Source organism: Mobula birostris, chromosome 3 (assembly GCF_030028105.1).
Source record: "Mobula birostris isolate sMobBir1 chromosome 3, sMobBir1.hap1, whole genome shotgun sequence".
NCBI lineage: Eukaryota > Metazoa > Chordata > Chondrichthyes > Myliobatiformes > Myliobatidae > Mobula > Mobula birostris.
In genome coordinates, this window is record NC_092372.1 from 80,151,201 (window position 1) to 80,175,224 (window position 24,024).

At 39.6% G+C, this 24,024-nt stretch overlaps 1 protein-coding gene across 4 annotated transcripts in view; it reads right to left on the minus strand.

Annotated features, from left to right (window-relative positions):
* rbpjb (recombination signal binding protein for immunoglobulin kappa J region b) overlaps nt 1-24,024 on the minus strand; it is a 138,580-nt gene that overhangs the window by 80,674 nt on the left and 33,882 nt on the right. For 3 of the 4 annotated variants that reach the window (XM_072252925.1, XM_072252927.1, XM_072252929.1), the window contains 2 exons: nt 5,196-5,234; nt 3,204-3,299 (listed from right to left, as the gene is read on the minus strand). In XM_072252925.1, coding sequence (XP_072109026.1) covers nt 3,204-3,299; nt 5,196-5,234 — 135 coding nt within the window. Of the gene's footprint in view, nt 1-3,203; nt 3,300-5,195; nt 5,235-16,176; nt 16,356-24,024 lie in introns of those variants that run through there. The other variant, XM_072252928.1, reaches the window with a different exon arrangement.

Sequence of the window (24,024 nt, forward strand, 5' to 3'; positions counted from 1 at the left end):
AACAGACACAGCACTGGTACCTCTGGCACTAGTCACAGGCCTCCAATCAGAGACAACTATCTACTGCTACTCTGTCCTTGCCCACTAAGGCAATGTGAATCCAATTGACTCTTGCATCCTGAATGTCAAGTGAATTAATCTTTTGGACCAGCTTCCCATGAAGGGCTTTCCGAAAGACCATACAGGCAATGTCCTTTCTTTTTCAATCTTTTAATTAATATCAAATTGTTAAACATAACAAAGCTATTAGGATTACATTGTTAACAATTAACATATATAAATATAATCAACACACATCAAAGTTGCTGGTGAACGCAGCAGGCCAGGCAGCATCTCTAGGAAGAAGTACAGTTGACGTTTCAGGCTGAGACCCTTCGTCAGGACTAACTTAGAGATGCTGCCTGGCCTGCTATGTTCACCAGCAACTTTGATATGTGTTGCTTGAATTTCCAGCATCTGCAGAATTCCTGTTGTTTGCATATATAAATATAAACTCTGTTGCACACAGGTATTAAACCTCCCAGAATTATACAAAATACTCCCAAAAAAACTAATCTAAACAATGCTAACCAACTAAACTAAGGAAAGAAAAAGACATGGGCTATTGTGTAATGTCAAAAAGAACCACTAGTGTCATTGACTCCGCTCCTCCCTGCATATATTTAAAAGAAATAAAATATGTTTGGTAAAGGTCAAATTACATCATATGGAAGTATTGAATAAATGGCCTCCAAGTCTTTTCCAATTTAATAGAAGGATCATAAATGACACTTCTAATTTTTTTCTAAATTTAAACACAACATAGTTTGAGAGAACCAATGAAATGTGGTGGGAGGATTAATCTCTTTCCAATTCAGCAAAATGGATCTTCCAGCCATTAATGTAAGAAATGCAATCATCTGACGAGCTGAAGACATTAAATGATTTGATTCTATCATTGGTGAACCAAAAATTGTGGTAATAGGGCAAAGTTGTAAATCAATACTCAGAACAGTTGAAATAATATCAAAGATATCTTTCCAGTATTTTTTCAAAAAAGGACATGACCAAAACATATGAGTTAAAGAAGCTATCTCAGTGTGACCTCCATCACATACAGGATTTATATGGGAGTAATAATAAGCTAATTTATCCTTAGACATATGGGCCCTATGTACTACTTTAAACTATATCAATGCATGTTTAGCACATAGAGGATGAGTTAACTAATTGAAGAATTTTTTCCCATTTTTCAATAGGTAAGGTAAGCTTAAGTTCCCTTTCCCAATCACTCTTAATTTTATTAGATACGTCTGGACATATTTTCCTAATTATATTATAAATAGCTGCTATTACACCTTTCTGAAAAGGATCAAAATCTAAATTTTTTTCCAAAATACCCGTTAGATAGAGATTCAGGAAGATAGGAAGAACAGTATTTAAAAAGTTTCTGATCTGTAATTATCTAAAGAAATGGGATCTAAGCAAATTATATTTATTAGATAATTGTTCAAAGGACATGAAACAATTATCCAAAAATAGATCACAAAATTGTAATATACCTTTGGTTTTCCAAGCCAAATAGGCTTGATCCATAATAGAGGGTTGAAATAAAAATAGATATAATAGGACTTGCTAGGATAAATTGATTCAACCCAAAAAATTTTCGAAATTGAAACCATATTCGTAAAGTATATTTAACTATTGGATTATCCATTTGTTTATGCAATTTAGAAAGAGCAAAGGGAAGCGAAATCCCTAAGATAGAACCCAGTGAAAACCCTTGTACAGATTTACATTCAAAATTTACCCAATGTGGATTTGTCCAAGTCCCACATCCAAAATTTTAAATATCAAATATTAATTGCCCAATAGTAAAATCTAAAATTCGGCCATGCCAGACCACCCTCCTTCTTAGACTTCTGTAAACATCTTTTCCCTAACCTAGAATTTTTATTCTGCAACATATATATGAAGAAATTTTAGAATCAACATTATTGAAAAAGGATTTCGGAATAAAAATTGGCACCGCTTGAAATAAATATAAGAATTTAGGTAAAATAATCATCTTGATAGCATTGACCCGACCTATCAATGACAGAAACATTGGTGACCATTTAGTAAACAGACAGATGTTTAATCTGATCAATTAAAGGTAAAAAAAATTAGCCTTAAATAAATCCTTGTACTTTTTTGGAATTTTAACCCCTAAATAAGTAAAATAGTTAGCAACCAATCTAAATGGTAAACATCCATAAATTGGAACCTGTATATTTAAGGGAAACAGTTCACTCTTATTAAGGTTCAATTTATAACCAGAAAAGTTACTAAACTGAGCCAACAGGGATAAAACTGTAGGAATGGATTTCTCAGGATTAGAAATATATAATAACAAATCATCTGCATATAATGATAACTTATGTATCTCATTCCCACGGGTAATACCAAGGATATTAGGTGAATCTTGAATAGCAATTGCTAAGGGTTCTCCAGCAATATCAAATAGTAATGGACTAGGAGGACATCCCTGCCTAGTACCCCGAAATAAGCGAAAAAAGGGAGATCTTTTGATTATTAGTAAAAACCGAAGCTGCAGGGGTATGATATATCAACTTAATCCAAGATATCCATTACCAGACCCTGGGGATCTATCTATCTTAATTTGCTTTAAGAGAGCCAGCACCTCCTCTTCTATACTACGGATGAAGTCCATGACGTCAGTACTCTATGGCTTCAGTTCTACAGTCTCCATGTCTGTCTCCCAGATAATACAAATATAAAAAAATTAATTTAATAATTTTAAGATCGCCTTCATCTCTTTCAGCTCTGTGAATAGATGACAAAGATAATCTTCAAGAGGACCAATGTTGTCCTTTACCATCCTTTTGCTCTTAATATAGCTGGAGAACCTTTTGAGATTCTCCTTCTGTCTGCCAGAACAACCTAATGTGAGTAATTTTGTATGGCAATTTGTAGAAAGATCAGAGGGAAACTGAGGAAAATGTTTTTCATCCAATGAACAATAATGAGTTTTGAACTTAAAAAAAAAACTGGTCACGGAGACGATTGCACTAAAAGATCGTTCTAGTGTGACCATTTTTGCAAAGCAACCCAATTGCTGCAAAGCACTTTAGAACATCCCAAGGACCTAAAAGGATAAAATATAACATCATCCTTTTCCATGGGGACTTAGACAACTCAAACATGTTGTATAACTAACTCACCTTTTCTCATTCCCGTAAGATTTTTGTGCAACCTTAGCGTGTAGAATTAGTACAGTTTGATCGCCACGCTCCTTAAGGTAATTTCTCATCGCTTCCCTAAATAGAAACACAAGATATAGCATAACATAACAAAACTAAAAACCCTGGAACTGAAGCATTTAGAATTCATTTGTTGATTTGTACAAGGACTGGAAATGTGACATACAGTTACAAGAAAAACTTTGTGAACCCTTTGAAATTACCTGGTTTTCTGCATTAATTACTCAAAATACGATCTAATCATCTAACTCTCAATAATAGACAATCTGCCTAAACTAATAAACAATTGTACTTCTCATCAATACTGAGTACACCATTTAAACGATCACAGACTAAGTTCAAAGGAAGTATGTGAACCTCTAGGATAATGTCTTCTACATAAGCTACTGGAAGTAGGTGTTTCAATCAATGAGATGAGATTGGAGCTGTAGGTTGTACAGGTGCCCAGCCTATATAAAAAAAAATTACAAAGTCAGCTTAATGACAGAGCCTACTCTTCTCAAGAAAAGATCTGCGTAGCATATCTCGATCAAAACAACTTTCAGAGGACCTTAGGAGAAGAATTGTAGAGATGCATGAAGCTGGAAAAGGCTACAAAAGCATTTCTAAAGACCTGAGGATTCATCAGTCCACAGTAAGAAAAATCATCTACAAATGGAGGAAATTCAGTACCGTTCTACTCTTCCCTAGGAATGGGCTTCCGGCAAAGATCAAACAAAGGGCACAATGTGCAATGCTGGAGTTGAAAAAGAACCCAAGGGTAGTAACAAAAGACCAAAAGAAATCTCTAGAACATGCTAAAGTCTCTGTTCAAGTGTCCACTGTAAGAAAAACACTGAACAAGAATGGTGTTCATGAAAGGATACCACGGAATAAACCACTGCTCTTCAAAAAAAAACATTGCTGCACATCGTTTCCAAAAGACCACCTGGATGTTCCACAATGCTTCTCTGACAATATTTTATGGACAGATGAGACAGCAGTTGAACTTTTTGGCAGAAATGCACACAGCTATGTTTGGAGGAAAAAGGGCACTGCACACCAACACCAAAACCTCAACCCAATTGTGAAGCATGATGGAAGGAGCATCATGGTTTGGGTTGCTTCGGAATAATGAATTCAATATTGCATCAAGACATTTTACAGGAGGATGTCAGTGTAGCAGTCCGTCAATTGAAGTTTAATAGAATTTGGATGATACAACAAGACAATGATCCAAAATAATAGTAAATCAACAACAGAATAATTTAAAAAGAAGAAAATTCATGTTTTGGAATGCCCAAGTCAGAGTCCAGACAACCCAATTGAGATGCTGTGGCGTAACCTGAAAAGGGTTGCTCATGCAGGTATCCTAGAAATATTGATGAACTGAAACAGTTTTGTATGGAGGAATGGTCTAAAATGCCTCCTTGCTGTTGTGCAAGTCAGATCAGTAGCTACAGAAAACGTTTGGTGGAGGTTACTGCTGCTAAAGGAGATTCAACCAATTACTAAATACAAGGATTCACATACTTTTTCCAGCCTGGACTGTGAATGATTAAACAATGTGTTCAATAAAGATACAAGTTCTGTTTGTGTGTTATTAATTTAGGCAGTTTGTGTTTGTATTATTGTGACTTAGAAGATCAGAACACATTTTATGAGTAATTAATGCTGAAAACCAGATAATTGCAAAGGGTTCACAAACTTTGTCTTGCAACTGTGAGTTACATTTTAAAGTCACTTTAATTAATTTGAAGATTAAAGCTACAAAAACATTTTTTGAATCACAAAGCACACTAAGCAGTTGTGTGCAATTAAAAAATCAATTTGATAGGCAGCGGTTTTCAGAATTTTCTCATTTAATCTTGTAGCTTTTATCTAGGTGTATTTCCATGGAAGATGTGTGATATTTTTCTATTTCTAAACCAAAACCAATTTAGGAGAAAGCAGGATGTATTTATAGTATCTTACCTGGTAAGGCGTTTAGGTTGTGGTCGCTCCCCAAACTTCCTGCAAAGCAAGCAATAAAGAATGTAAGACAGGTAGTAAAAGGTTATAAGCCCTTATTTTAAAAGTAATACATTACACAAAATCCACCAGCCTCCCCCCCAAGTATATTTTTACCATTTAGTGTTCAATATGAATCAAGCATTTTAAGCATCCAACTTGACAGCAATGCCTGATTTAATTCCCAGGTTCCCTCTGTCACAAAGAAGGAAAACCTCCCAAAAGCAAAGACCTGAACACCAAAAAAATTTGCTTTACTCAAGCTAAAGAGTGACCTGCTTGAGTAGTAGAGTGAATTTCCATTTTGAAAGTATGGAAATGCTAGTACAGTTTGTCAAAATCAAAAAATTATATAGCATTTTCTGCTTAGTATGGTGCTTAAGCAAGAGTCTACAAACAAAACAGCTAGGCAGGTGATAGTTTTGGGATGGTATTCAGTAAAAAGATTGTAAAAAGATTAAAAGTGGCATCTTGCTTGCCAAAAGTTATTTCATTGACCTTAAATGTCCAAACTACCAATTCCATCTCCCCCTTGTACAGGGATCAAAACTTATTTTAAAAAAACAAATTGCTTCAGCCTTAACGTTTAGTTTGAAGAATTGTTTGTTGATTTAATACTGAATTCCAGAAAGGCAATTCAGTAAATTCAGAAGCATTGGAAGGGCAGTGACAATTATAAGAGAATGAGGAGTTATCAAAGTTAGTACAATGTGGTCAGTGCTAGGCAGTGTTGGAGGAGAGAGGTGGCATTTAATCACGAAAGCACATGTAACCTCTGAAGTCATTTGGTGGAAATGGGATCAACAGAACAAACTGTAGAACTCATGGGAAAGGCAAATTTACAGTGTTCTTGACTGGATAAGCAAATAGGCTCGAACTCAGCAGTGGGCAGCTCAAAGCTTGGTCTGGAAAGGAACAAAAAGAGCTGACAGATCAAATGGTCTCAACCTTCAAGACCAAAGTTCCTTGCAATTCTTGAAGGTAGAACAGAGGAGTAGCAAATGAGTTTTAAAAAGACTGCTTGCATTAATGAAAAGTCACCAAGGATTATCTTTGCACTCCAGGACAATCTGAAAAGAGTTTGGACAGTTGAAAGCAGAGTCCAGCCATCGTATGAAATTTAATAAAGGTACAATGTTGTGACTGCGACAACAGACAAGCAAAAAGATAGTAAACATCAGGTGATAGATTTGAATTGCACAGTAACTAAACACATTTGGAATGTAAAGCTAGTTATTGTAATAATACTCATGAAAATGCAAGATTGTTGGGGGGAATATCTAACAGTAACATTCATAGAACATTACAGCACAGAAACAGGTCTTTTGGCCCTTCTTGGCTGTGCCAAACCATTTTTCTGCCTAGTCCCACTGATCTGCACCTGGACCATATCCCTCCATACACCTCTCATCCATGCACCTGTTCAAGTTTTTCTTAAATGTTAAACATGAGCCCGCATTTACCACTTCATCTGGCAGCTCATTCCACACTCCCACCACTATCTGTGTGAAGCCCCCCCTAATCTTCCCTTTAAACTTGTCTCCCTTTACCCTTAACCCATGTCCTCTGTTTTTTTTCTCTCCCCTAGTCTCAGTGGAAAAAGCCTGCTTGCATTCGCTGTATCTATACCCATCATAATTTTATATACCTCTATCAAATTTGCCCTCATTCTTCTACGCTCCAGGGAATAAAGTCCTAACCTATTCAACCTTTCTCTGTAACTCAGTTTCTCTAGTCCCGGCAACATCCTTGTAAACATTCTCTACACTCTTTCAACCTATTAATATCCTTCCTGTAATTTGGTGACCAAAACTGCACAAATATTCCAAATTCGGCCTCACCAATGCCTTATACAACCTCACCATAACATTCCAACTCTTATACTCAGTACGTTGATTTATAAAGGCCAATGTATCAAAAGCTCTCTTTACGACCCTATCTACCTGTGACGCCACTTAAAGGGAATTTTGTATCTGTATTCCCAGATCCCTCTGTCCTACTGCACTCCTCAGTGCCCTGCCATTTACCTTGTATGTTCTACCTTGGTTTGTCCTTCCAAAGTGCAATACCTCACACTTGTCTGTATTAAACTCCATCTGCCATTTTTCAGCCCATTTTTCTAGCTGGTCCAAATCCCTCTGCAAGCTTTGAAAACCTTCCTCACTGTCCACTACACCTCCAATCTTTGTATCATCAGCAAATGTGCTGATCCAATTTACCACATTATCATCCAGGTCATTAATATAGATGACAAATAACAATGGACCCAGCAGTGATCCCTGTGGCACACCACTAGTCACAGGCCTCCACTCAGAGAAGCAATCCTCCACTACCACTCTTTGGCTTCTTCCATTGAGCCAATGTCTAATCCAATTTACTACCTTTCCATGTATACCTAGCGACTGAATCTTCCAAACTAACGTCCCATGCGGGACCTTGTCAAAGGCCTTACTGAAGTCCATGTAGACAACACCAACTGCCTTCCCTTCATCCACTTTCCTGGTAACCTCCTCGAAAAACTCTAATAGATTGGTTAAACATGACCTACCACGCACAAAGCCATGTTGGCTCTCCCTAATAAGTCCCTGTCTATCCAAATACTTGTAGATCCTATCTCTCAGTACTCCTTCCAATAATTCACCTACTACCAACGTCAAATTTATCAGCCTATAATTTCCCAGGTTACTTTAAGAGCCTTTTTTAAATAACGGAACAACATGAGCTATTCTCCAATCCTCTGGCACCCCACTCATAGATACCAACATTTTAAATATATCTGCCAGGGCCCCTGCAATTTCAACACTAGTCTACTTCAAGGTCTGAGGGAATACCCTGTCAGGTCCTGGGGATTTATCTGCTGATTTGCCTCAAGATAGCAAGCACCTCCTCCTCCTCAATCAGTATAGGTTCCATGACCTCACTACTTGATTGCCTTATTTCCATTGACTCCATGCCAGTTTCCTTAGTAAATATAGACACAAAAAAACCATTTAAAATCTCCCCCATTTCTTTTGGTTCCATACATAGCCGACCACTCTGATCTTCAAGAGGAACAATTTTATCCCTTACTATCATTTTGCTCTTAATATACCTGTAGAAGCTCTTTGGATTATCCTTCACTTTGACTGCCAAAGCAACCTTGTCTTCTTTTAGCCCTCCTGATCTCTAAGTATTTTTTTGCACTTTTTATACTCCTCAAGCACCTTATTTGCTCCCTGTTTCCTATACATGTCATACATGTCTCTCTTCTTCTTTATTAGAGTTCCAGTATCCCTTGAAAACTAAGGTTCCTTATTCCTATTCACTTTGCCTTTAATCCTGACAGGAACCTACAAACTCTGCACTCTCAAAATTTCTCCTTTGAAGGCCTCCCACTTACCAATCACATCCTTGCCAGAGAACAACCTGTCCCAATCCACACTTTTTAGATCCTTTCTCATTTCTTCAAATTTGGCCCTTTTCCAGTTTAGAACCTCAACCCGAGGACCAGATCTAACTTCATCCATGATCAAGTTGAAACTAATGGTGTTATGATCACTGGAACCAAGTGTTCCCCTACACACACTTCTGTCACCTGCCCTAACTCGTTTCCTAATAGATCTAATATTGCATCCTTTCTAGTTGCTACCTCTATATATTGATTTAGAAAACTTTCCTGAACACATTCCAGCTTTATGTTTCCTGCTATCTCTCTGCAAATTTACTCCTCCAATTCTCGCTGACTATTTAGTGGTCTATAATACAACCCCATTAATGTGGTCATACCTTTCCTGTTTCTCAGCTCCACCCATATGGACTAGGTAAACAAGCCCTCTAATCTGTCCTGCCTGAGCACTGCTGTAACATTTTCCCTGACTAGCAATGCCAACCACCCCCCTTCACCCTTTGTTCCTCTGCCTCTATCACGTCTGAAACATCAGAACCCTGGAACATTAAGCTGCCAGTCCTGCCCCTCCTGCAGCCAAGTTAAAGTTTCAGTAAAATCAAAGCAAAAAGTATCAAATACTAGTCTTAAGGTGTTGTACTTAAATGCACGCAGCATAAGGAATAAGGTGGATGACCTTGTTGTACAGCTACAGATTGGCAGGTATGATATTGTGGCCATCACTGAGACCTGGCTAAAGGATGCATGTCTCTGGGAGCTGAACGTCCAAGGATACACGGTGTATCGGAAGGATAGGAAGGTAGGCAGAGGGGGAGGCGTGGCTTTATTGGTAAGGAATGATATTAAATCATTAGAAAGAGGTGATATAGGATCGGAAGGTGCAGAATCTTTATGGGTTGAGCTAAGGAATAGCAGGGGTAAAAGGACCCTGATGGCAGTTATTTATAGGCCTCCAAACAGCTGCAGGGATGTGGACTACAAATTACAACTGGAAATAGAAAAGGCTTGTCAGAAGGGCAGTGTTATGATAATTGTGGGGGATTTTAACATGCGAGTAAATTGGAAAAATCAGGTTGGCACTGGATCTCAAGAGAGAGAATTTGTAGAATGTCTGCGAGATGGCTTTTTAGAACAGCTTGTTGTTGAGCCCACTAGGGGATCGGCTGTACTGGATTGGGTATCGTGTAATGAACCGGAGGTGATTGGAGAGATTGAGGTGAAGGAACCCTCAGGAGACAGTGATCATAACATGATTGAGTTCACTGTGAAATCTGAAAAAGAGAAGCCGAAATCTGATGTGTCGGTGTTTCAGTGGAGTAAAGGAAATTACAGTGGCATGAGAGAGGAACTGGCCAAAGTTGACTGGAAAGAGACACTGGCGGGAAAGACGGCAGAGCAGCAGTGGCTGGAGTTTATGCGAAAAATGAGGAATGTGCAAGACTGGTATATTCTAAAAAAGAAGAAATTTTCGAGTGGAAAAAGGATGCAACCATGGTTGACAAGAGAAGTCAAAGTCAAAGTTAAAGCAAAGGAGAGGGCATACAAGGAAGCAAAAATTAGTGGGAAGACAGAGGATTGGGAAGTTTTTAAAACCTTACAAAAGGAAACCAAGAAGGTCATTAAGAGAGAAAAGATTAACTATGAAAGGAAACTAACAAATAATATCAAAGAGGATACTAAAAGCTTTTTCAAGTATATAAAGAGTAAAAGACAGGTGAGAGTAGATATAGGACCGATAGAAAATGATACTGGAGAAATTGTAATGGGAGATGAGGAGATGGCAGAGGAACTGAACAAGTATTTTGCATCAGTCTTCACTGAGAAAGACAGCAGGATACCGGACACTCAAGGGTGGCAGGGAAGAGAAGTGTGAGCAGTCACAATTACGACAAAGAAAGTACTCAGGAAGCTGAATAGGCTAAAGGTAGATAAATCTCCTGGACCAGATGGAATGCACCCTCGTGTTCTGAAGGAAGTAGCTGTGGAGATTGCAGAGGCATTAGCGATGATCTTTCAAAAGTCGATAGATTCTGGCATGGTTCCGGAAGACTGGAAGATTGCAAATGTCACTCCGCTATTTAAGAAGGGGGCAAGGAAGCAAAAAGGAAATTATAGACCTGTTAGCTTGACGTCGGTGGTTGGGAAGTTGTTGGAGTCGATTGTCAAGGATGAGGTTACAGAGTACCTGGAGGTATATGACAAGATAGGCAGAACTCAGCATGGATTCCTTAAAGGAAAATCCTGCCTGACAAACCTATTACAATTTTTTGAGGAAATTACCAGTAGGCTAGACAAGGGAGATGCAGTGGATGTTGTATATTTGGATTTTCAGAAGGCCTTTGACAAGGTGCCACACGTAAGGCTACTTAACAAGATAAGAGCCCATGGAATTACAGGAAAGTTACATACGTGGATAGAGCGTTGGCTGATTGGCAAGAAACAGAGAGTAGGAATAAAGGGATCCTATTCTGGTTGGCTGCCCGTTACCAGTGGTGTTCCACAGGGATCAGTGTTGGGGCCGCTTCTTTTTACATTGTACATCAACGATCTGGATTATGGAATAGATGGCTTTGTGGCTAAGTTTGCTGACAATACGAAGACAGGTGGAGGGGCCGGTAGTGCTGAGGAAATGGAGAGTCTGCAGAGAGACTTGGATAGATTGGAAGAATGGGCAGAGAAGTGGCAAATGAAATACAATGTTGGAAAGTGTATGGTTATGCACTTTGGCAGAAAAAATAAACGGGTAGACTATTATTTAAATGGGGAAAGAATTCAAAGTTCGGAGATGCAACGGGACTTGGGAGTCCTCGTACAGAATTCCCTTAAAGTTAACCTCCAGGTTGAGTCAGTAGTGAAGAAGGCGAATGCAATGTTGGCATTCATTTCTAGAGGAATAGAGTATAGGAGCAGGGATGTGATGTTGAGGCTCTATAAGGCACTGGTGAGACCTCACTTGGAGTACTGTGGGCAGTTTTGGTCTCCTTATTTAAGAAAGGATGTGCTGACGTTGGAGAGGGTACAGAGAAGATTCACGAGAATGATTCCGGGAATGAGAGGGTTAACATATGAGGAACGTTTGTCTGCTCTTGGACTGTATTCCTTGGAGTTTAGAAGAATGAGGGGAGACCTCATAGAAATATTTTGAATGTTAAAAGGCATGGACAGAGTGGATATGGCAAAGTTGTTTCCCATGATGGGGGAGTCTAGCACAAGAGGGCATGACTTCAGGATTGAAGGGCGCCCTTTCAGAACAGAAATGCGAAGAAATTTTTTTAGTCAGAGGATGGTGAATCTATGGAATTTGTTGCCACGGGCAGCAGTGGAGGCCAAGTCATTGGGCGTATTTAAGGCAGAGATTGATAGGTATCTGAGTAGCCAGGGCATCAAAGGTTATAGTGAGAAGGTGGGGCAGTGGGACTAAATAGGATAAAATGGATCAGCTCATGATAAAATGGCGGAGCAGACTCAATGGGCCAAATGGCCTACTTCTGCTCCTTGGTCTTATGGTTTCACTAATGGCTATAATGTCGTAATTCCATGTGTCAATCCACGCACTCAGCTAGTCAGCCTTTGCACAATACTCCTTGCATTGAAACAGACACACCTCAGAAAATTATTGCCACCACACACAACCCTTCTATTTGTGACTTTAAATGAACTTTTAACATCATTTATTTTCAACCCTACTCCACTATCTGCTCTGGTACTATAGTTTCCATCCCCCTGCAAATCTTTTAAAGAAAATTGGTCATAAGTTTGGCCAACATGCAAATTCAAAACTACAGCATCATGGTCATCATTACTGCCGCTTCAAATAATATATTGAGAGGCTCACAAGGTGAGCTTTCAAGTAATACTTATTACCAAAGACATTCCATCTTGGAAGAAACCAAATGGGGCAATATCACAATACCAGACTTTATTATAGACTTGGCCCAAAAGTGGACAAGCAAAAATAAACCCAGAGTGACCTACCCCAGTCTCAAACAAAAAAAAACTGTAAGGAGCTAAAGGAAAATGTTCACGTTCCAACCACCAGATCCTTTATCAATGACCTTGCTTTCCTGTTGATATTTGTTGACAAACATTGACATTTGCTAATCATTTCCTTGCTCAGTTACATTTGTGTCACCTCGTATAATTAAGGAAGATGTGCCCACCTGCAGCTAGACTGATAAATTCAGGACTGAAATAATAAGTAGTGTCTAATATTCACACAAGTGTTAGAAAATGATCAACTATAAGTAGTCTTAACTACCCCCACCATCCATTGCCATTCATCTTATAAGATTCAACAGCATAATTTTCTCCTGTACCCTTTGCACTCTGTACTGGAGACATGTGGAAAATGAAGCCATGGCTTTGCCTTTTGTCAAAAATTTTCAGCTGTTCCTTAAGCAGTATTTGTTCTGACCATCTTACATGTCCAGATTATTCTGCACATGGGCCTGATACCACACAGGATCTTGCTAGTAGGTTTAGCTGCTTTCATTCAACCATTTCTTTACTTGTTCGCAAAAGGCAAACATAAAATTGGGGACAACTGCATTCATTAACAAAAGCGGACACCAAGTCTAAGCCTACATAGTGGAGGTACAAATGCTTGGACAATAGAAGAAGAAAACCCTTAACTCCAAGTGGAGTCATCGGAATGCTGTCATGACGGCATTTTTTTTTTTAAGCAGGCTTTCTTACTTTTACAAGGCCGAGTTGCTAGCTCGACACTCAACCCAGCATGGATAGAAAGTGTGCAAGGGAGCCTTCGCTCCGAAGTCCAGGGTTGATGCCACTACGTCACCAACCGGCCTTGGACAATAGGGATTTTGAAAAAAAAAATTATTCCCCAACACATCCTCCCCCCACACCCCCCCCCGCCATTTCTGATGAAAGATAAAATCAAAACATGGCTTCTTTCCTCATCGATGGTCCCAGCATTCTTCTTTTATTTCACAGGTTCAATTACAATTCTGTAGACTAAAAATTCCACTCATATTCTAGAATTTCCAGATCAAATTGAAGGCCAATGTTTCATCAGACTAATTATATTTTGTGTCTGTCCAGTATTTTATTTTGACTTCTGCACATGCGACATCCTACTTTTTAACTGATCAGAAAAATAGTGAGGCACCTTCACTTAAGAAAAATGACTACATAATATTCAAGTTTTGCATGTATTCAAATTGAAAGTAAAAACCCATACAAGAACTGCCTGCCAAAATGCAAGTCTCACCCAATGATTCAACACAGAAACACTCTACTGTAATTTTCCTTAGCTTCAGTATCTTCATGAAGTCAATTTGAATTCAACTCTGATCCAGATGGTAAAATACTACACTTGCTTTAGCAAATAAAGAGCAACACGATTTGTCAACTACTGTTGAACACCATACAATATTGCAGAACAGCAATTGACTACAAAATTATATGCACCAAGAAAACAATAAATAGATTAAAAAATACATTACTATATGATCAAATTTTTTTTGTACGTCGCATCTAGGGTTTCTCTGGTTAGCGGACAATTTCCCTCCACGCCTCTCTGACGTAGTGTGGAACAGCGTACGAGGCAAGTTACAGCATTGCCTTCTGCCGGGTGAGTTTCCAAAGAGATCACCAGCTTATAACCCAGCACAGATGAAAAGCATGCAGGGGAGCTGGCTGGATTCGAACTCGGGACCTTTCGTCCCGAAGTCCGGCACCGATGGCACTACGCCACCAGCCAGGTCTGTCTGGTCAAATTACAACCTCAGAATCAACTGCAAGCTGTAACAATGGTGTCCAAAACAAGCAATTGTGAAATGACGGTGATGCAAATCAGCTGCTAATTTCCATGAATGTTCAAGCCTTAAAAGAGAATTAAGCTTCTACCACCCCAACACCAAAACTGAGTAGATTCACACATGCAATTGATTTTTTCAAGATTGTGCTCCACAAACTTCCTCTAGTGTTCACTGTTTGTTTTGCATTCATCAAAACTCCACTTGGCTGATTAACATAATTCTGCCTCCATGTTAAAGACTGAACAGCAATTTTGTGCATTTTTGTTCATTCTGAATAAGGCCAATGTATGAGCCACAACTTTCAGAAGTAATGTATTATGCCACAGGCTTTTAAATAATGGGCCCTCCATGTTACTCTACATACAGGTTCTACTCAAGTCATGACAAGATGCCAGAGAACTGCTCAGTGCCCACACAGTTCTTAATTTAGAAATGCTGCCACCAGACTATGGATTTAAAAGACAATATAGGCCAATCAAAGGCAAAGTATAATTAAAATAGGGAATATAACAACCAGATTCTGCCAGATGCAATAACTTTGCAACAAACCAAGTTCCCATATGACAAAGCTGCCAGGGGCTCTGCAGCAGCAGGCAAAGCCATCCCACCAGTTTCCCCATATGCTCAATCATATGTATGGACTATACACAAGTCAGGATTTTATAACCGGGAGTGGACCTGCACATCAGAATCTTACAATAAAGAGAAAAGCTGACAATATTTACATAAAAGCTGTTCATAAAATGAAAATGAATGAAGGGCTCATGCACATTTTCTGCAGGATATGCAGCCTTTGTCTTGCACTTCACAAATACAGCCTGGCACTGAAAAGCTTGTCGTTGAAAATTGTCAGGGACTTTCTCCATGCAAATCTGGCTTCATTTATTTGCTCAAAAACTGGGAATGAAACTGAACATCCCTGCTTCTGATCTTCTGATAGATGGTCATTAAAGCAAACACTGCCCTAAGAATGGGTCCTTGGATATCATCATGAGGAATGTTTGCATTATGCCTTGCAAACTGGATAACTAAACTCCAAAATCCACAAGCATCTTTATGCAAGATATGACTTCAACCATTGCAGTTTATGTTTCATCTCCCCAAATGCTATCTTAATGTCTCATTGCAGCTCACTAAAATGAAACCCTTTGGTTCAAGTTTTGGCGTGACGAATCTAGAGCAATACATCCTAACTCCATCTCCCTTGCAATAATGTCTAAAATACCATTTCTTTTACAATTACCCATTGCATCTTGATAGTACCTTTTTTAATTAATCAGATCAAAACCTCTCAGTAAAAAAAGACATACTTCCTAATTTCAGTAGAACAAAATAGTACCAATATTCACAAATTCAGCTGATAAGTTAATTCTGATACAATAAAATCCAAGTAAGAATATGTGTTTCATTTTTTTTAAATCCCCCATAACATATCTTAGATAATTTTTTGAATTAGAAAGCATTCTAGCCATTCAGCAAACTGAATGTGGCAGCAGTTCAATCTTTACTGAAATGCAAAAAACTTACAGAAGCTACAACAGAATTAAATTATTACATATAACTCCATGCTGAAAAAAATAAACAATTTTGTATTATACTCTTGATAATTCAAAAATTACTTAAATGTCAAAAAGTCCCTGAATCATAATTAACTCAATCCGCGATTACAAGAACTGCTTTATGTATTATTAATCCACAAAATAATTTGCTAATTATAACAAAGTTGCAATTCTTGCTGTACATGATATTGCAGATACAACAGCATACAGCCTCTACTCACATTCACCGTCCTGAGCCAGATTTTAAACACTGGACGGCCAACAAACTCAGAGCAAACTCGGACTACCAAAATGACTGACAGCTTATTGTAATTAGTCCAAAGACACCTGATCCTCTGCTTCCTCATTGTAGAACAGTCAGTAGCATTGGTGATAATCTCTCCTGGCTGACAATCATCACAGGGGCAACTCAAGGATGTGTGCACAGCCCACTGCTTTACTCTCTCTACACTCATGACTGTGTAGCTAGGCACAGCTCAAATGCCATTTATAAATTTGCAGATGACACCACTGATGTTGGTAAAATCTCATTTGGCAACTAAGTGATGTGTTGGAGTGAGATAGATTAGCTGCTTAAGTGGCGTAACAATCTTGTACTTAAGGTCAGCAAGACGGAGGAACTCACTGAGGACCAGAAAGGGGAAGTCAAAAGAACATGCCTCATTGAGGCATCAGCAGTTAGCAGCTTCCTGGGTGTCAACATCCTTGGGCCATGAGCCCAACACAATGATGCAATAATGAAGGCAGTATGCCAATGATTCTCCTCAGTTAGTAATATTTAGTTTGTTATCAAATACTCCTGTAAATTTCTATTGAGGTATAGTGGAGAGCATTCGCACTGACTGCATCACAATCTGGTATGATGGTTCCAAGGCATAGGAGTGCAGAGGGTTGTCGACTCCACCGTCCACACCATCGAGAACATGTTAAGAGAAACAGTGCCTCAAGAAGGCAGCACCTATTATTAAGGACCAACACCATATGGGACAGGCCCTCTTCTTTTTACGACTGTCAGAAAGGAGGTACAGGAGCCTAAAGACTCGCACCCAATGATTCAGAAACAGCTTATTCCCTTCCGTCATCAGATTTTTGAATAGTCCATGATTACTAACAATACTCCCTTCTTCTGCAATATGTATTTTTAAATTATTAGTAATTGTATGCCTTTGCTCGTTACTGCTGCCACAAAACAAGTTTCACATCATTCAAGATAAGGATGATAAACCCGATTTCGATCTTTCAAAAATACCGAAGTTTAGAATTATTCAGGAATTTAAAATGCAAAAAGTAGTTTCAGTTTTTACCTTTGCCCCTGATAAATTTTCTGTCCAGTTATCTGAACATTGCTTTTACAAAGTAACGAAGTAACAGGGGAACAATGGGGTGGGGGGGGGGGGGAAGAGAAAGAGAAGAGAAATGAAATTACAGGTAATGTGGTGCCAAAACTTATTAACAAATTGTGGAAATCCCAGCCTTGTTGAACAGTCTTTTGTATTTAGCAGTACGTTAAACAAATTATAACCTAACCCAAACAGGATCAAAATTAACTTCAATAATGATCAGTCATGCAATCATACCAAGGACCAGGTAAAATTTCCATCTCTGATGAGTCAGAACTGAATGCTCAGAATCAGAGCAAGAATATGAAATGATACACAAGGAACAGACAGCAGATAAAAAGATTCCTTGAGAAATAGTATTTACTTTATCTTATGTAATTTATAATTCGCACATATGAATCGGAATCAGAATCCTTTATTATCGCCAAGTATGTGGACACGTACAGGGAATTTGATGCCGGTTTCCCTGAGCACTCGCTGTACAGAATCAAAAAGCAAACAAAACAATAGCGTAAATAATCGTGAATTATATACAATGAGGTATACCTGTGTATGTACAGGTGGACATATGGATTAATAAACAATGTTATTACAGAGGGGAAAAGTCCGGTAACTTTAATTAGAATTGCACTCTTTCCAAGGTTACTCATGCGTGGGTATGGTTTTATTTTTGAAACAAAGGAGAAAGCCACATTTTCCTTTGCTATACAGAAATAAAACCATTATGAAACATCTCTGCTTGAACATAGAATCATATAGCTCAGAAATGGACCCTTTGGCCCACCTATCCATGATTACCATGTTGTCATTCTAGCACTTATTCAAGTAACTCAAAGACTGTGCTTTTATCTGTTTTTACTACCTCTAGATAATCACCACATTGTGTGAAAATTCTGATCCCCCTTCACATTTCTCCCCTCTCTAGCTCAGAACTCCCTAACGCATTTAACTTTGTACAAGCCATCTTTTGCATTTCTTGCAGTGGATGAGTTTTCTGATATCAACTAGTCAATTACATTTCAAACAGCGAAATACTGCAAGCTTTAGAAATCCAAGATGAAACTAATAATGAAAACACAGGACAGGCAGCATTTGTGGGGGGATGAAAGTTAAAAATCTAGAACTTTAACATTTTATCAGAACCTAAAGATGTTAATGATGAACAACTTATCAGCAGGAAATAGGGAAAGGGTCAGCTGTAAATAGTAGTACAGTCATGGTCATCACACCACAGAAGGCCACTTGCTCTCAGTAAAGTCAAGTCCCAATCTAATTCTGTAGCTCTGCAAATTTCCCTAAAATTTCCTTTTGAAGTCATTGATCATCTGTCTTCATGACAGTCATATTTAGCAAGCTCCAGGTAACTTCATTTTACAAATTGTTCCTCATTACCCCACCACCCACCACTTATTCAAAATTATACAACAATGTCTTCCAATCTTTGTATCTACAGCTAATAGGAACAGATTTTTTATATCTGTGGTTAAGCAGGGAAATAAAATGTCAGACAAAATGAGACAGTATTTAAAAACATACAGCTGAGACCCAAATTACGTAACTAGTCCTGCAAAGGAAGATAGTGTGGTTGACTGGGGAACAAAGGGAAAGTTAAGATAAGCAGGAGCAAAAGCACGTTTACATTCAGTGTGACATAATTAAAGCCATTGCAATAATACAACTGTAATTATTTTGCTGAAATAATTCCATGGAGGGGTGCCTTTATATCTTGAGGTTGACCCATGATGTGTAGTAATATAAAACCATCCACTTGCAGTTGCCCAAAAGTCATGATCACAACTATCGCTGTTCAATTACATTTCCTGATAGCATACACAATATGAAACACAAGACCATTTAGCAAGATAACGAACTCTGGTATGTTTACCACGTTTCTGCAGCTTCCAGAGCCCAGCTTTCAAAGTTGTCATTTATGATTTACATAATGGTTAAAGCTAGACACACTGCACAAATTAATGAGTTTAAACATCACCTAGCCTAAATTAATAGGCTGGTTTAATCATTTTATTTCCCCCTAAGAACAAAAGACACTGCCTACAGAGGCCTACAATATAAAAGGGTTTATTTCAGCATAAATATGGGTTGAGCCAGAGACTAATGTATCCATGCAGATCCTAACCCAACAAAAGGTAGTGTACCTACAACTGTTCCCCCAACCCAAACGTTGCCTATATACATCCCTCTGCCTCTCTCTCTCTCTCCACCCTTTTTATTGCCTTTATACATCTGGCTCTGCCTGACACCACTGTTTTTTTTTGCCTATTTAACGCAGCAAAACTTGCCCCAAATGCAAATGGTTTATGAGTCTACAGAATTACCCTGATACAAATAATCAGGCCCCTCAGGCAACTGGCCTCTATTTTGTTCAGTGCACTACCTCTGGAAAGAACAATGTTAACGTGTTTACCTTGACAGCAATATCATCACAGGTAGTGTTGGCTTTTTTAAAAAATGATCAATACAAGATTCTGCAGATGCTAGAAATCCAGTGCAACACACAAAATTCTGAAGGAGCTCAGCAGGTGAGGCAGCATCTATGGAAATGCATAAATCGTTGACGTTTCTGGTCAAGAGCCTTCTTCAGGACCGGAAAGGAAAGAGGAAGATGCCAGAATAAAAAGGTGAGGGGAGGGGAGGGGAGGGGGGGGCTATCTAGAGGTGAAGCCAGGAGGGTGGGAAAGGAATAGGGTTGGAGTAATGCTGTTTCGTTTGGCTATATTTATAAGTATTCATGTATGGTTCAATGACAATTGAACTTGAACTTAAACTTGGAAGAATCTGATAGAAGTGAGTGGACCATGGGGGGAAAGGAAAGGAGGGGTACCAGGGCTAGGTAATAGGCAGGTGAGGAGAGATAAGAGGCCAGAGTGGAGCATAGAAGAGACTGTGGCCCTGGACCGACATATTGAAACAGGACTGAGGATACGAATTTAAATGGTTGGCCACTGGGAAATTCTGCTTTTGGTGGATGGAGCAAAGGTGCTTGACAAAGCAGACCACCATGTTACAATGGGTCTCACAAATGTAGAGGAGGCCACATTGGGAGAACTGCAAACAATTGTCTCTGACACCATCACTATCCTCATCAACTCGAGAACTCCCAAGCACTGCCATTAAACTCAGTTCTCTTATCCCACACTGCTCATTTCTACCTCCTACCCAATATCTGCAGTGCCTTTAAAAAGTATTTGACACCCCCCCACCCAGAAGTTGTCATGTTTTATTGTTTTACAACATTGAATCACAGATTTAATTTGGTTTTTTTTGACACTGATTAACAGATAAAGACTTTCATGTCAAAATGAAAATGGATCTCTACAAAGTGATCTAAATTAATTACAAATATAAAACACAAAACAACTGATTGCATAAGTAATCACTCCCTTCAAGCAAGTATTTACTAGATGCACTTTTGGCAGCAATTACAGCCTTTGAGTCTGTGTGGATAGGTCTCGATCAGCTTTACACATCTGGACACTGCAATTTTTCCCCATTCTTCTTTATAAAACTGCTCAAGCTCCGTCAGATTGCATGGGGATCGTGAGTGAACAGCCTTTTTCAAGTCCAGCCACAAATTCTCAATTGGATTGAAGTCTGGACTCCAATTTGGCCACTCCAGGACATTACATTTGTTGTTTTTAAGCCATTCTGGTGTAGCTTTGGCTTTATGCTTGGGGTCATTGTCTTGCTGGAAAACAAACTTCTCCCAAGGCGCAGTGCTCTTGCACAGGGGTCCCCAATCTTTTTTGCACTGCCAACTGGTTTAATATTGACAATATTCTTGCAGACCAGCCGACCCGGGTGGGGGGGGGGGGTGGGGGGGGGTGTTCGAGTAGGGTTAAACTCACCTCAACATGTCTTTTACAATTAGGGTTGCCAACTTTCTCACTCCCAAATAAGGGACAAAAGTAGCAATCAAATACGGGACACTTACAGTTTACCCCAAGAAAGACAACCATGACCATGAAGCCTTGTGTGCGTGCGTGACGTGCGCATGTGCGTATGTGCTGATCTTTTTTTCCACAAATCAGTTTTAGGTGATTCTGTTCAGTGAAACTACACTACACCTACATTATTCCTACTTTATATAGGCTGTGTATTTATCATATTATTCCTGCTTTTACTATATCTTAGTATTATTTTAGGTTTTGTGTGTTATTTGGTATGATTTGGTTGGTGATTTTTTGGGTCTGGGAACACTCAAAAATTTTTCCCATATAAATTAATGGTAATTGCTTCTTCGCTTTACGCCATTTCAGCACGAAAGGTTTCATAGGAACGCTCTACCTTAGCGGGGGAAATACAGGACAAGGGTGGTGCTGTATGGGACAAACCAATTTAACCATATATGGGATGTCCCGGCAAATACAGGACAGTTGGCAACCCTATGTTCAAGTTCAACAGTGCGTGGCAGGAAATGAGGAAAGGTGCAGCTGACTCATATCATTTCCTCGCGGCCCGGTAGCACATGCTTTGCGGCCCGGTGGTTGGGGACCGCTGCTCTTGCAGACTGCCCTGTAATTTCCTGTATTTATTTTACCCTCTATCTTCTCGAGCCTTCCAGGGCCTGTTGCAGTGAAGCATCCCCACAGTATGATGCAGCCACCACCATGCTTCACAGTAGGGATGGTGTGTCTTTGTTGATGTGCCATGTTTAGCTTCATCTGATGGACAGGTCCATAAAACCTTCTTCTAGCTGACTTCAGAGTCTCCCACATGCCTTCTATTTTTTTTTCCCAACAGTGGCTTTCTTTTTGCCACTCTCCCATAAAGCTGCGACTGGTGAAGCAACCGGGCAACAGTTGTTGTATGCACAGTCTCTCCCATTTTAGCCACTGAAACTTGTCATAGGTCTCTTGCTGGCCTCCATCACTAGTTCCCCTCTTGCATACTCAGTTTTTGAGGATAGCCTGCCACCTGATGACTGACTTAACTGTACTCCGAGATATTCAGTGACTTGAAAATCTTCGTCTCCATCTCTTGATGTGCTTTTTAAAAACCTTTCTGCAGAGTTGCTTGGAGTGTTCTTTTGCCTTCATGATGTAGTTTTTGTCAGGATACTGACTCACCAGCTGTCGGACCTTCCAGATACAGGTGTATTTTTACTACAATCACCTGAAACACCTTGACTGCACACAGGTCCACAAAAGTAGATCTCCAGATCTCCGTTTAACTGATTATGTGACTTCTAAAACCAATTGGCTGCACCAGTAATGATTTGGTGTGTTGTATTAAGGGGGGGAGGGGGTAAATACTTATGTAATCAATATGTAGAACAGTTCAAGTTCCTGGCCTTCCCTATTATTGCTCTCCAATTTTTCTTGTTCTACATTGTCAACTGCATTGCACTGCTTCATGCACACATGCAGACCTCGTCTATTTCATCAACTATGCCTCCAACTTCCAGACTGCCCTGAAATTCACTTGGCCCATTTCTGACTCCTCCGTCCCCTTTCTCGATCTCTCTGTCCCCATCTCTGGAGAAAAACTGTCTACTCACATCTTTTATAATTCACCAATTTCCAGGGAAATCTTGACAATAGCTCTTCCCACACCATCTCCTGTAAAAATACTATTCCCTTTTCTCAGTTCCTTCATCTCAACCACATCTGCTCCCGGGATGAGGCTTTCCCTTCCAGAACAACAGAGATGTCCTCATTCAAAGAACAGGGTTTCCTTTCCACCACCACTGATCCTGCCTTCGCCTGCATCTCCTCCACTTCGAGACAACCAAGAGTACCCCATTTTCTCACTGCCTCAACAAAGTTCATGGTTTCCTCATCTACCACCACATGAGCCTCCACATCCAACACACCATTCTCATCAACTTCTGCCATCTTTAACTGGATCCTACCACCAAACACATCTTTAGCTCTTCTGCCACCCCGCCCAAAACCCACCCTCCACTTTCCACAGGAATCACTCCCTCCATGATTTGCTTGTCCCTCCTCACTATTCTTCCTCCTGGCAAGCAATAGAAATGCTACATCTGCCCATTCAACTCCTCCCTTACCTCTATTCAGAGCCCCAATCAGCCATTCAGGTAAGGCAACACTCCACCTGCAAATCTGTTAGGTCAGTTTATTGTATCCAATGCTCCAGATATGGCCTCCTATACATTGGTGTGGTCTGATGTAAATTAGGGACTGCTTTGCTGAGTATCTCTGCTCCATTCGCCAAAAGCAAAATTTCCCGACGGTCTATTCCCATCCTGAAATGTCGGTTCATGGCCTCCTTTTTTGCCACAATGAGGCTACTTTCATGATGGAGGAGTAACACCTCATTCCAATTAAGGTAGCTTCCAACCTTATGGCATGAACAGAGATTCCTCTTTGGGTAATTTTTTTCTCTCCCACTTCCCTCATCTTCTATTCCTCACTCTGCCTTCTTACCACTTCTCTTCACCTATCTATCACCCCCTTCTGATGGCCCTCCTTTTCCCCTTTCTCCCATGGTCCACACTCCTCTCCTATCAGAATCCTTCTTCTCCAGCCCTTTACCTTTCCCATCTGCCAGACTTCAGATATCACCTTCCAGCTAGTCCTTCCTCCTCTTGCTCCACTTTTTTGTTCTTGTGTCTTGAGTAGATGCTGCCTGACCTGCTGAGTTCCTCCAGCATTTTGTGTGTAGAAAAAAAATCACCATGGAAACAGTAGCACAAGCAAACAACTTCATTCACCATAATTCCTTGACAAGTATACCAAGCTAACT